The sequence below is a fragment of the Macadamia integrifolia genome, chromosome 10, assembly GCF_013358625.1.
Source record: "Macadamia integrifolia cultivar HAES 741 chromosome 10, SCU_Mint_v3, whole genome shotgun sequence".
NCBI lineage: Eukaryota > Viridiplantae > Streptophyta > Magnoliopsida > Proteales > Proteaceae > Macadamia > Macadamia integrifolia.
The window spans coordinates 34,104,482-34,119,355 of NC_056566.1; the positions used below are offsets into that span (position 1 = coordinate 34,104,482).

Here is a 14,874-nt window from a genome sequence, read left to right on the forward strand (position 1 = left end):
TCCATACATGTTGGGCCTTTGATCCCATGTGTTTTGAGTGTAATAGGCCAGTTTTATGAGCCTAAACTGGGGGTATTAAGATTGCATACGGGATTTACTGATTTGTTTCATTTGACATTAGTTTCCTTTTTAGTTGGGTTTGTTTTCTTAGGTTCCTTTTCTGTTGCTCATTGACGCCTTCCGTCGTGCCTCCTGAAGTCTCTCTTCAACCTTTCCTGGAACTCCGCTGGTTCTCCACCCCTTTTCTGTCATAAGGTCACAACCACAGCCTCTGATTTTCTCTCTGGACTCTCTGTAACTACAGAGTACATACTCCAAGTAGGAGACGATAGACCTACCCCACAATCCCTCCTTTTGTTTACTTTCTTTAATTATCTTCTTATTTCCTAAAATACCCCTCCCTTCCTCCTTTACCCTTTTCTATCCTAATTTTTTCTTTAACTTCCAAGTTTGCCCCCACCCATATGTGACCTTCCTTTGCGTTTAGATAGCATTCCCCATATTTACAATTGTGCCATCCTCCTTTACAAGTTCCATATATTTACTAATTTTCCATTCAACCTTTTCCTAAAAGTGTTCTCTTGCTATAGTGGGCCCATAACAATTCTAAATGGCAAACCTGAACGATGGATCTAGATCTTCTACTAGATATTCATCAACAAATGCAATTGATACGAGAGAAACTCGATGAGACTCAACAACACTACTAGGAGATTTAACGTCAATGCAGGGACCTCAAAGGCCAAGCATTGATCACATCTAATTGTATGCACTCTACCTTCAACGACATGATCTCAACCATTGAGAAACAGGTGAACGAGAAACAAGATGAGTCACCCATGGTGGAAGACAAAAAAGAGCCATTGGAAGTTGAAAATCAACTTGTGGTAGAATTTAAATTGGTTGATCTCTTCCGTGACCCAATCAATTTTATTTTTCCAAGTCATTACTTCACGAATGAACTTCGTGTTACAGATTTCATAGCATTCAATCATGGTTTCAATGGTGACTTCATACATGTAAGAATGGATGCCGATTGATTGGTGTTGATTCTCCCGTTCCACAAACTCATGGACAATTTTTTGTCAACACCAAAAGAATTGATGCAGATACGCATCCGTGGACTGATCCAGACCCATCTAGATATCCAGACATAGATGAACCGGATCCAATTTGGGTATTTAGCTATGATCTTTTAGGATTTTATTTTTATTTTATGCAATCTTTTATTTTTTGTAGCTTAAGTAATAGGGAGCTATTAGGATTTAGTTTTCAATTAATTTGAGTTTCCAAATTATAATAGGTTTCCTTTTAATGTTGGTTTCTTTTCTATGTAAATACATGTAACCGAACAAGCAGAGGGTAGATTGAACAATAGAAGAATGAGTTGAGTTGAGTTGAGCGCCTGAGGGCAATGCGCGATTCTCTTCCCCCCTTTCTTAGTGCGATTCTCCCTCTCCCTTACAACTCTGAGACCCATCTCATGGATTTCTTCCCAACCCCTACCAGCCCTCCACCACAATACCTTGAAAATGATGAGAGATTGGTAGAAAACCTGATGTATCCTAAAGATTATGAAAGCTCATATATGGAGGCAAAGGAAGATCCAGAATTGGCGTGGGTGATGCGTCAATCAAGAGAGGAAGAATGGAGAACTAAGCAATTGAGAAAAATTCAATCTACAAGACCAGTATGTGGTGGTCTTGCTATTGTTGAGCAAGGTGTTGGCTCCTCATGCTGTCTACATGTAGATAAGAGCAATGGAAGAGCCTATTGGGCTTGGAAGAGCAGCCAGTGTGAAGGGAATGTTTAACAGGTTTACAAAGAGTGATAAGGTAAGAGGAAGAAGAACCCAAATATTGGTAAAATGGGTCGTGCTCCTTAAAGCAAAGTAATGATAGAGCGAAACAAGACCTTGAAAATGAGGAGAGGTTGGTTGAGAACTTATGGATCCTAAGGATTATGAAAGCTCAGATAGGGAGGCAAAGGAAGATCCAGAATTGGCGTGGGTAATGCATCAATCACGAGAGGAAGACTAGAGAAGTGAGAAGTTGAGAAGAAGTCAAACTACAAGACCAGTATGTGGTGGTCTTACCATTGTTGAGCAAGGTGTTGGCTCCTCATGTCGTCCACATGTAGATAAGAGCAAGGGCAAGGAGCCTATTGGGCTTAGTAGAGCAACCAATGTGAAGGAAATGTTTGACAAGTTTGCAAAGAGTGATACGATAACAAGAAGAGCCCAGATTTAGTGAAATGGGTCGTGCTCCTTAAAAAGAGAGGGATGAAAGCCAACAAAGGATTGAAAAAGGCTTTCAGCTGAAGACATCACGCAAAATGATAGGCAAAGCAATATCCAGATGGTTCCGCAGTTCTATGATACCACCTTACAAAGCCGAAGATCCCCACTTCAAAGCTATGGTTAATGAGATTCAGTGATGTACTCAAATCATCTCAATCATTGAAGCACTGGGAGGGAGGGAGAACAGAAATGTTCAGAATAGAAGGAAGTTAATTTGGGATATTGTCGACCCAGTCATCATGAAGGCGGCATTTAAGGCAACAATATTTGATATATTTTATGAAATTCTACTTGAATATATTCTCCAGGACTGATTAGAGATTTGCTAGATTCTCCATATTTAAGCATTAAATGGTTAGGCAGTGAGTTCCTTTCCAGTAAGTACCATGAAGCTCAATTTTGGTTCTTTTTGTTCTTGAGGATATATAGAGACGAGAGCAATTGCTTAAGCATTTTTTACCCTATTTGCGTGATTGTATCATTACAAATTCAAGTGGACTCAGTTTTTTAACTCAGGAAGACCCCCCCTAAGTTTGGCTTTAGGCATTTAACAATATGAAGGGAATTCAACAATGATACAAGCTGGAGACTAGATTGAATGATTGATACTTATCAGGGTAGGCCATTTAGCGTTTCCCACTTGATCAAACAGCCCTATATAATCTAGTTTGAGCATCGCATTCATGTGGATGCTAAGAACAGCTGACCCTTAGGTAAAGACTTGCCGAATCTAAAACAACGTGCTATGGGGAAGCATGGCCTACAATATGGTTTTGTGCCTACAATTCCATCTTTGGTTCACCAAGTAGTGATGCAGGGGAGTTCATAACATATTCTCCCGTACGAAGCATAAAGGTAAACAGGCCTTAGTGCCTTAGTACCTTAGTGGGGCCAAACAGGCCTTAGTGGCCTTCATTATGTTCTGACGGCTTGGGTCGTCCAGACCACAAGTGGGCTAGTTATCTATTATATTGGTAGTTAAGACAGATCAAATTCCTTCACGTTTGAGAGTTCCTTTTTTACTTGTCTTTTTAGTTTCCAGTGGATTATGAGTCTTATGACTTTTCTTTACATTTTCTCGATCAATTACTCCACTCTAGTTATAAGTTGTAAGAGCCTAAGAGCTCCTCCACATTTTTTGGTGAAAAGAACGAATTGTTTTGCTTCAACGGAGTTTCTGTGAGACTTAGTTAAGGAGGGAAATTGATGTAGATACACACTTTGGACTACGCTATCGCAAGAGGAAAGCGCAGTCCAAGAAGCTACAATCGATCCCCACTTAAGTGTGGGTTTTAGTTGTTATTAATAAGGGCCCATTGGGCCCATCGATTAGTCACTTATGTTATTAAGTTATTAAGTTATTAAGTAATTAATAAGGCCCATTGGGCCGATCGATTGTAACTTGCCCATTAGTGGCTATTAGTTTAATGACTAGCAATTACCTATTCCAATTAGGTATCCAGTCTAGTCCTAGTTGGAGTCCAATTCCTAATATGTTATGGCTGCTAATAGCTAGTTCTGCGCTATATATATAGAGGAGCTCTGGTACTCTTATTTCTCAGAATTGACTAAATAAAGTTTGCAGTCAATTGCTTGATACAGCCAAGATAGTTGTGGGTGAGATGCCAGGGCCGAGATAGCCATCCCACCCACATTCTTCTTGTTTGTCTTCTTAGTTTCCGTTACTATTTTCTGGTCTTATTTACTGTTGCTGTGAGGTTTCCAAGAGAGAGTTTTCAGATCTGTTAAGCCCTACTAAACCAGAATCAAAGGAATTCCAGTTTTGAAGTCCAATCGATCTCCAATACCTCCCCAATCTGAGGTCTGATCTGCAAGGCCTTTTGAGGGTCTGTTCTACCCTCCAAGTGGACCACTCGATCCACTCTGGGAGCCCATCTGAAGCTTCCAACTGCTGATCCTGCAATTCTTGGTCTTCTTCTCTCTCTTAGGTCTGAATTCAATAAAGAGCATAACTCCATAACCAGCGGTCAGAAGTCTTTGATATTTGGGGGTTTTTGTACCCTTACTGGGACCTACCATCAACCAGAAGTACAGCTCAGTCTGAGCTCCACAGCCCCAGCTGCAGGTATCTCTTTGTGTCCCTACGCAGGTCATTTTCTCTCTCCTCTTGTTTGGGTTATTTTCTGGTTTTCTGTGGTTGATTTGCTTTGTACTTTGGGGGTTATTTCTGTTTCATTCCTTTTGTTCTCCTAGTTCTATTTCTGATTGTTTCAAGTCAGTTTGACTCTTGTTTTGAGTGTAATCTGTTGGAGGTAGTTTATTTGTAACCTACTTCTACATTAGAAATCCCTGGGATTAGTGGATTCTGATATAAGACAGCTGGTGGGAAGCCAAAGGTCATATCCTTCCTCTCTATGTTTTGTTTTCCTTCTCAAGTAAGTATTGTTATCTTCTATTGTTTGTGTGCTTGCTGAAATTCAATTTAACCTGAGATAGATAAGGATTTTCTCATTTTCATCACCTTGGAATACTGTGTTGTTACCGCTGGAGTCAAACTCACAGAAAGAGATTACCAAGATAAACCTGATGGCAGCCTGTTTTTGGACCACTTTTGTTGAAAACAAGATTGGCTGTATCGGAGAATCTGACCATCATATTCCTCCAATATTTTGAGGCATCTAAGGGCCACCCAAGAGGATTTCCACCAGGCTGATGAGAACCTCCGTTTTGCGGCGACAGAAAATATCCTAAATTCTGGTTTTTCAAGTTCAGATTTCACTGTTTGGGTGGTTGTGCTTCAACCTCACCATTTAATCATTGCAATACTTTGGGTTTTATTATCCTAACCTCATCCCATCTTTTCCCAAAGTCTGCGCCCCATCTACAAAGGTTGATTTGACTTTATTAGTTGACTTTTCAAGCAAAAAATTCAAACCACAATTAAGAAAGATATCAAGGTCCAATTTATGCTCCAGTGACTAAAGATGCTAGCCCTATTCCTAATTAAAGGCACTCCTATACCTTCCAAGGTTCGCAACTCTAATATTGAGGCTGAGAAATTTATTTTTAAAAAAAAGTCCATAATTAGAAAACCTTTTATTGTTTTTGTGATTCAGCTTAAATATGAACAATAGCAGAGTTTGCTATTACAGTGGTTGATGTGGACAATATGCCCACAAAGTTTGATTGCCAGTTGGACTGCAACGTGAACCTGTACCAGACAAGAAACAACTGTTCATAATAGTAATAGCAACAGCAACAGCAACAACAACAGTAATAATAGAAGCAAATAATATGATAATAATAACAACAAACAGTTTTGGTTTTCTTGACGTGCGAAGGGCGTAGCAAGGTGAAGAAGAAGAAAAAGAAAAAACATTCCAACACAGGCAGCGTAAAAGCCATTCCCAACTCGGCCCCTAGGCACCCAAGCAAGAACATTCCAGTGAAATTTGGCGATAGTCAGATGAGAATTAGATTTTTAAACTCTCCCTCAGACTAAAAGTTCACTAACGATTTATTTCTAATGTAATTGGAAAATAGAACAATTAGGCAACTGTGCGTTGTCCCTCCAGAGTAGTGTATTCACTTCTCAAAGGCTGCCCATCGTGATGATGGGTATGTTGTCAACTGGTCATGGAACTAACTTGCGGTACAGCGGTCCCTCTCCCTATCGAAAGTATCCAAACACTAGATCGTGGAGTGATAGGTAAAACCTGAAAGTTCAAAAGAGGGTATGAAAAAAGAGGGTCGGCTCGCTGGAAAGTCTTACTTGGATGGGAAAGAGATGTGTAATCCCTCGTTTCTCAAGGGACTCGACCAGCTGTGTTGGTAGACCCAAATCGGCGACGGAATGTTCGTCTTCTCCTCCTTGCTCGCCCCCAACCAAACGTGTTTCAGGTTGATAATCGTCTTTCTCATCTTTCACTTCCAGAGTCTTCTGGGATTGAGAGAAGCTGCCAAAACCTTTAAAATCCTGTCCACTCAAGACCGAGTTCGGGGTGGCAATTGCATAAGGAATGAACAGGGGAACACGCCTTGAATCCCTCAGCCTTTTCAGGGAACAAGATGCAACAGCGAAGCCCTTGTTGGAAACCCTTAAACCTTCAAACAGGTGAAGCTTCACGGAGACGGGTAGAGAAGGAAAATAAGAGTTTCTTACGCAAAGTTCAGATGACGGCGTCTGGTAAATGGACGACACACCTATTGTAGAAGTCATGGTTGTATAGGCGAAATGCACTACCAAAGCTTCAACAGACTGGACGAGATCAGGATGAGACGCCGGTGTTGGTCACTCGAACGTTAAATCACTGTTCTCAGGGTTCGCGGTTCTCCTCTCCCCTGTTCCCTCGTTTTATAATACAATTAAACTTGCACGTTCAAATGCACGTTTGGTCAAATATTTAGATATAAAATTTAAAATTTTCAAATTGTTCAACTGTTAGTTTTATTATTTAAAAACATATATTGCTCCGAGTGAAAGCAAAGGCAATAAAGAGAAATGGATAAGGTGGTGTGGGTGTTGGTGGGGATCTAACAAAGAGAAATTGATAGGATACTTGTTCAGCCACCTCATTAAGTGACAGAAAAACATGAAATCACATGGCATTTCCCAATAATTTTAATGGGTAGAGTAAGATTGAGAGAGGGAATTTGAGATTGTAATATTTGAATAATTATTAATTAATAAAGGATAATCTAGATCGGAGTTATGTCTACAGGATTCTGTAATTCATGGTCTATTATTCGGCAAGAACTTCCCACAAGGTTGGAGCCTAGAGGAGTTCGACAGAATAATTAATCGGTTCTAAATTTCCATGTAGACACTAAAGTATATAAATTCTAACTATTCTTTGATCAAAGACAAAGGGTCCTATACAAATTGAGGATTGGATATGTTTTGCTGCCATAAAAGGAGTTGAAGAAGTTAATCTAGACTTATCTCCAAGGAGGAATTTTAACTTAATAAGGTTCCTGATTTTCTCTTGGATTGCGATAAATGTACGTTATTACATTAACTTTGTACGTTTAGGCCCTTGCTTTCAGCTTTCAATGGTTTGTGCTTACATGTTCATCTGCCTGTCTCTTAGACTGGTTGATGCCACTAAGGCATAATCCAATATGTGTCTTAGACATGTTTGCTTATAGAGAATGTAGTTAGGCTTTATAGTCCAGATTGTTACAGTCCATTTTGGAATTGAATATTAATGCCCCCATTCTTCGTTCACTGCATTTATCATCCAATTCTCAAGTTTAAAATATGCAATGCTTGATTTCTCAGCTTCAATACTTAAAGGGATTGATGAAACTTTATACATGAAAAAAAAATAATCTTTCAATTTATTTATGAACGATAAGATAATGAGCTGATGCGCCTCTTTCCATCTAGCACTCATGGGAATATACCAACTGATCATTCAAGTACAAAAAGTATATAAAATTAGTGTTTTTACTCTAAACTAAAAAAAATCAAGAATCCAACTAATAATATTTTCATCCAGTTGAGTCAGACGCATGCTCCAAAGTTGCTAGTATCTCTTCGCAAATCGAGATTCCCCTATACACAGTACAAATTATCATATGATCTCCATATCTAATTGAATATTTTGGACTATCCCCATCAGAGCTTTCAAGATAGGAGTTGTCAAACAAATTTAGGTAAGCACTTGCTTCCCATTTTGAAGTACTCTAAAAATAAAAATAAATTAATGAATAAGAAAATGAGACAATTATTGATTTCAAATTACATAATGGGAAGGTCTACTTGGGAAGTTTAGAGGTTCATTTTGTTTTACCAGTATAGAAACTTATTGCATTGAAAACTTGACATAAACAAGCATGAAATTTTTGTCAATTATGTAGAACCATATCATATTTCTTCATGATCTTTGAGAATGCTAAGAGTTTCAAAAATCTGATTAATGCAATTATTAAAAACGTCGATAACCTGCTACCAGAAATATATATTACCACTAACATAATAATTCTTTGTCAATTTCTCAATTCTTCAAGGGATCTCATAATAAGAAAAAACCAAATCTTGTTACTCCTCTATCAAAATCTTCAAAATACAAGAAACACGAAGTTCCTCCCTACATCCAGGAAAATACAAAAATTAGAGATGAAGATACATAAATACTTGCAAATTGGAACTGTAAGAAAAAAATAGTCACACTAACTACATTCAGTAACAAGGGCTTTCTTCAGAGTTAATCTATTTCCATGAATGGGAAGAACCTGAGAGACTGAGACCACAATGTTCAATCCAACTAAAATTTCCACCACAAATGAACCAGAAGCAGTAAAACCTAGTTTTTAAGCGAATATCTCGATCCATAAATGCTTTAACTATGAATCAATCTGAAAATACAGGCTTCTACATAGTAGAGAAAAAGCATGCAAGTACGCAATAATCAAAGAAGAAAGTAAGAAAGTAGTTTCTTTACGATTTTCAGTGTTTTTTCAAAAGCACTGAATGAAAGAAATCAAAGAATAAAGTAAGAAAGTAGTTTCTTTACGATTTTCAATGTTTTTTCAAAAGCACTGAATGAAAGTAAAAACAGAAGAAGATGCATTAAAGCTTTGGTTCCACCATGAAGAACAAAACTAGATTATGAAGAGGAAACCCAAAAAATACCTGGAAAAAAGAGAAAACGGTATTTACAGGAGAAGTGTAAGAGAGATTGAGGTTAAAAACCGGCGGTTTTGTTGGAAACCTAATACTTGATAATTATAATTAATTATTACTCCCCTTTCTCCTCCACCTTTAGGGAGAGAGGGAGAAGGATTTATAAAGAGTTTATTATTAATTTTGATCATCTTCCATTTTGAGGGGTGAGAAGATAAGTGATTTTTTTTTCAAATAATTATAGAGATTTAAATATGGTGAGAGAGAGAGAGAGAGAGAGAGAGAGAGAGAGAGAGAGAGAGAGAGAGAGAGAGAGAGAGAGATTTAAGGAGGAGTATAGCAAGAATTACTTTCCCTTTTCATTATTATTTTTTTCATCTTCCGTATTGAGAGGTTTTTACTCATTTAGAATTTTTTTAATTGTAGAGATTTAATAATGGCGAGAGACAGAGAGAGATTTAAAGAGGAGTAATAATAAGAATTACTTCCCCCTTTCTCCTCCATGTTTAGAGAGAGAGAGAGAGAGAGAGAATTATAGTGAATTTATTATTATTAGTAATAATAATAATTATAGAGAATTATAGTGAATTTATTATTATTATTATTAATTATGGAGAATTATAAAGAGTTTTACTTCCCTTGTCTCCTCCACGTTTAGGGAGAGAGAATTATATAATTATTATCTGTTTCATCTTCCATTTTGAGGGGTGAAAAGATGAGTGGGGTTTTTTTTTTTTGTTTTTGTATATCTCTCTCTATTATTTACCTTTTTAATATTTCCATAATTGGTTATAGGAATTACTTACCTTTTCTCCTACACGTTGAGAGAGAGAGAGAGAGAGAGAGAGAGAGAGAGAGTTATTATGAGGAATTACTTACCAAATACAGTGAGAGGATGTGTGGGGTTTTTTTTTATTTTTTTTTATTATATCTCTCTCCATATTTACCTTTTTAATATATCCATAATTGTTCATTCCCTCCCCATTCTCCATAATTCTCTCTATTCCCTCTATATTCTCTCCCTTTCTCCTCGACGTCTAGAGCGAGAGAGAGAAAATTATCGTGAATTTATTATTATTAATAATTATTATAGAGAATTATAGTGAATTATATAATTATTATTTGTTTCATCTTCTATTTTGAGAGGTTTTTTGTCATTTGGAGATTATTTTCAGTGTTTTTTGGTCATTTGGAAATTTTTTTGAGTAGATATTAATGATTTTTTTGTCTTTTTGAAAAGTATACCAAAGAAGGGGAGTACTCCCCTTCTTTGGTACACTTTTTCAAAAATACCAAAAAACCATTGACATCTACCCAAAAAAAATTTCTAAATAACCAAAAAACACTGAAAAAAAATATCCAAATGACAAAAAACCCCTCAAAATGAAAGATGAAAGAAATAATAATTATATAATTCACTATAATTCTCTACAATAATTATTATTATTAATAAATTCACTATAATTCTCTATGATTATTATTAATAATAACAAACTCACTATAATTCTCTTTCTCTCTAAACGTGGAAGAGAAAGGGAGAGAGTATAGAGGAAATAGAGAGAATTATGGAGAATGGGGAGGGAATGAACAATTATGTATATATTAAAAAGTAAATATGGAGAGAGATATACTAAAAAAAAAGAAAAAAACAACCCCACTCATCCTCTCACTGTCTTTGGTAAGTAATTCATAATAATAATTCTCTCTCTCTCTCTCTCTCTCTCTCTCTCTCTCTTCTCTCTCTCTCTCTCTCTCTCTCTCTCTCTCTCTCTCCATATTTAAATCTCTGTAATTATTTAAAAAAAAAAAACTCACTTATCTTCTCATCCCTCAAAATGGAAGATGATCAAAATAACTCCTTCTCCCTCTTTCCCTAAATGTGGAGGAGAAAGGGGAGTAATAATTAATTATAATTATTAAGTATCAGGTTTCCAACAAAATCGCTGGTTTTTTGCCTCAGATTCTCTCTTACTCTTCTCCTATAAATACCGCTTTCCCTTTTTTCTGCTTTTTTTTGGGTTTCCTCTTTAGAATATGATTTTGTTCTTCATGGTGGAACCAGAGCTGTAATGCTTCTTTCGTTTTTTCTTTTATTCAATGTTTTTAAAAAAGCACTGAAAATCACAAAGAAACTGCTTTCTTACTTTATTCTTTGATTATTGCGTACTAGCATGCTTTTTCTCTACTGTGTAAAAGCCTGCATTTTCAGATTGATTCATAGCTAAAGCATTTCTGGATCGAGATATTTACTTAGAAACCAGATTTTACTGCTTCTGGTTCATTTGCGGTGGAAATTTTAGTTGGATTGAACATTGTGGTCTCAATCTCTCAAGTTCTTCCCGTTCATGGAAATAGATTAACTCTAAAGACAGCCCTTGTTACTGGATGTAGTTAGTGTGACTATTTTTTCTTACAGTTCCAATTTACAAGTATTTATGTATTTTCATCTCTAATTTTTGTATTTTCCTAGATGTAAGGAGGAACTTCGTGTTTCTTATATTTGAAGATTTGAATAGAGGAGTAACAAGGTTTGGTTTTCTCTTATTATGAGATCCCCTGAAGAATTGAGAAATGGACAAATAATTATTATGTTAGTGGTAATATATATTTCTGGTAGCAGGTTATCGACGTTTTTAATAATTGCATTAGTCAGATTTTTGAAACTCTTAGCATTCTCAAAGATCATGAAGAAATATGATATGGTTCTACATAATTGACAAAAATTTCACGCTTGTTTATGTCAAGTTTTCAATGCAATAGGTTTCTATACTGGTAAAACAAAATGAACCTCTAAACTTCCCGAGTAAACCTTCCCATTATGCAATTTGAAATCAATAATTGTCTCATTTTCTTATTCATTAATTCATTTTTATTTTTAGAGTACTTCAAAATGGGAAGCAAGGGCTTACCTAAATTTGGTTGATAACTCCTATCTTGAAAGTTCCGTTGGGGATAGTCCAAAATATTCAATCAGATATGGAGATCATATGATAATTTGTACTACGTATAGGGGAATCTCGATTTGCGAAGAGATACTAGCAACTTTGGGGCATGCCTTTGGCTCAACTCGATGAAAATATTATTAGTTGGATTCTTGATTTTTTTTAGTTTAGAGTAAAAACACTAATTTTATATACTTTTTGTACTTGAATGATCAGTTGGTATCTTCCCATGAGTGCTAGATGGAAAGAGGCGCATCAGCTCATTCTCTTATCGTGCATAAATAAATTGAAAGATTTGTTTTTCATGTATAAAGTCTCATCAATCCCTTTAGGCATTGAAGCTGAGAAATCAAGCATTGCATCTTTTAAACTTGAGAATTGGAGGAGAAATGCAGTGAACGAAGAATGGGGACATTAATATTCAATTCTAAAATGGATTGTAACAATCTGGACTATAAAGCCTAACTACGTTCTCTATAAGCAAACATGTCTAAGACACATATTGGATTATGTCTTAGTGGCATCAACCAGTCTAAGAGATAGGCAGGTGAGTATGTAGGCACAAACCATTGAAAGCTGAAAGCAAGGACCTAAACATACAGAGTTAATGTAATAACGTACATTTATCGCAATCCAAGAGAAAATCAGAAACCTTATTAACTTCAAGTTCCTCCTTGGAGAGAAGTCTAGATCAACCTCTTCAACTCCTTCTATGGTAGCAAAACATATCCAATCCTCGACTTGTATAGGACCCTCTGTCTTTGATAAAAAAACAGTTATAATCTATATACTTTAGTGTCTACATGGAAATTCAGAACCGATCAATTATTCTGTCGAACTCCTCTAGGCTCCAACCTTACAGGAAGTTCTTGCTGATGAATAGACCATGAATTACAGAATCCTATAGACAAAACTCCCATATAGATTCTCCTCTATTAATTAATAATAATTCAGATATTACAATCTCAAATTCCCTCTCTCAATCTTACTCTACCCATTGAGATTGTTGGGAAATGCTATGTGATTTCATGTTTTTCTGTCACTCAATGAGGTTGCTGCATAAGTATCCACTCAATTTCTCTTTGTTGGATCCCCACCAACACCCACACCACCTTCTCCATCTCTCTTTGTTGCCTCTGTTTTCACTTTATGCTTCTATAAGTAAGGTTGGTATTATTACTACTTCAGTTTTAATTGGTTAGGAGCAATATATGTTTTTAAATAATAAAACTAACACTTGAATGTAACAACTCTACAAAATTTGAATTTTTTATCTAAATATTTGACCAAACATGCATTTGCACGTGCAAGTTTACTAGTGGATTAAAATGTCTGTTGAGAGAATATTTATATGCCCAAAAATATCTCTCTCCACTACATGGTTGACAGTTGAGACTCAGAGACTCTCCCGTCTCCACCGCCTTTAAGGCAAAGGTAAGTAAGTGATTTCAAATTTTCTCTTGGGAGTAGCGTTTCACCATGCTCCTCTTGGAAAGATATTTCACTCATCTCCGTTTGTTTAGAGTGGAGATTGTGGTGGAAATGTTTGATTATTGGATCTCACATGGTTGGGTTAAATGTAAGGTTTTCAATTAGGTGGACTAGCATAGTCCAAGATTTGTTTTCAAAATCGTTTTAGTGGTGTTGACTATAGATGGAGTAAGCATAAATGATCCAACAATGGTAAGTGATATCTATAGAGATATTGGATTCCACACCTTAATGGTATATATATATGTGTGTGTGTGTGTGTGTGTGTGTGTGTGTGTGTGTGGACCTAATGTATTGTTTTCTTAATGGGAAATAAATCATAATTTTATTGCAGGGTTGGTCCCTACCCTCACCCCTATAAATAATTATCACTGGCCCATTAAGTGGATGACTAGATAAAAACCTAAAGTGAGAAAGGAAAGAAAGTAGACCAGACTAACAACAACATTCGTGTTGCAACAAGGGATTATTTTGCTACATCTATGGTTTCATGTACCATGTTTTTGTCTATGTAGTAATTGTTGTTTTATGGTTGTTCTTGTTGGCAACTCGGCCACGTGGCGGTGATGATGTGATCAGTTTGGGTGACGTGGATGAAAATGATGACATGGCAGTGTCCAGTGTCACTGATGAGATAACATAGTAGCTTGGTATGCATTGAGTGGTTTAATACATCATTAATAGGTGGTGCGGGTTTCTAGGTCAAAACTGGTAAAATTAGTCTATTTACGATCGAGGGCATTTTCGGCAGTGAAAATGACATTTTTGGAAGATCGGTTCTCCATGAAAAAGATAGATTGTAATTTATCTAGTCCAGTGCATTTGATTTCGTCACATGCCGATACCGTATGAAGAAGTTACGGCATTTGTGGTAGTCGAGGGTAGTTTCGGCATTGAAAATGAATTTTTTAAAGGAAGTGTTCTACATGTAACAATACGAAAAAAATACAATATTTCCAACAGTTCTGATTTTATCACGTTCCGATTCCGTATGAGAAATATACGTCATTGGAAATGTGTAGGGGCATTTTGGTATTTTTACATGGATGATTCAGATTGATTCTTCTGAAAAGTCGTAGAGCATCCAGTTACGATTCCAACGCACTTCGTTTCATCTCGATCGGATATCGTATGAAAAATTTATAAGTGTTTCCGTAAATTCGGTTCAAAAATCCAAACCGAAAATCCATCAGTTGCTCTCGGTGTTGGGTGGATTTTTCGGAATTTATTTTTGAAATTCGAAGGGCTTTTGTGTAATTTAAAGATTTTGAAGGTCTGAGTTGCAAGGGGTCTTTAAGCACTGAAACATATGGAGGCAGGGGCTTGATTGTAATAAAGAGGAGTAAAGGGAAGTGAAATGGATGGTCAAGATTCAACCACGTAGGCTTGATGCCCATCCAAAGGCTGCTGAGATTTTGGTGTGATATGGACGAGATAGATGCTTGCGCGTAGGATTTGATTGGTTAGGTGCATAACTCTTGATGCACTGGCGCTACACCTTATCAAGTATGTTAGTGTGTTTCGCGCGTGTATAGAAGATATAAAGAAGATTC

General features: G+C 36.5%; 1 protein-coding gene across 1 annotated transcript in view; it reads right to left on the reverse strand.

Moving 5' to 3' along the window:
• LOC122092151 (DEAD-box ATP-dependent RNA helicase 3, chloroplastic-like) overlaps positions 1-6,622 on the reverse strand; it is a 29,335-nt gene extending 22,713 nt beyond the window's left edge. The window contains exon 1 of the mRNA XM_042662484.1: positions 6,033-6,622. Coding sequence (XP_042518418.1) covers positions 6,033-6,479 — 447 coding nt within the window. The 5' untranslated portion in view covers positions 6,480-6,622. The remainder of the gene's footprint in view (positions 1-6,032) is intronic.
• Positions 6,623-14,874: the final 8,252 nt, after the last annotated feature.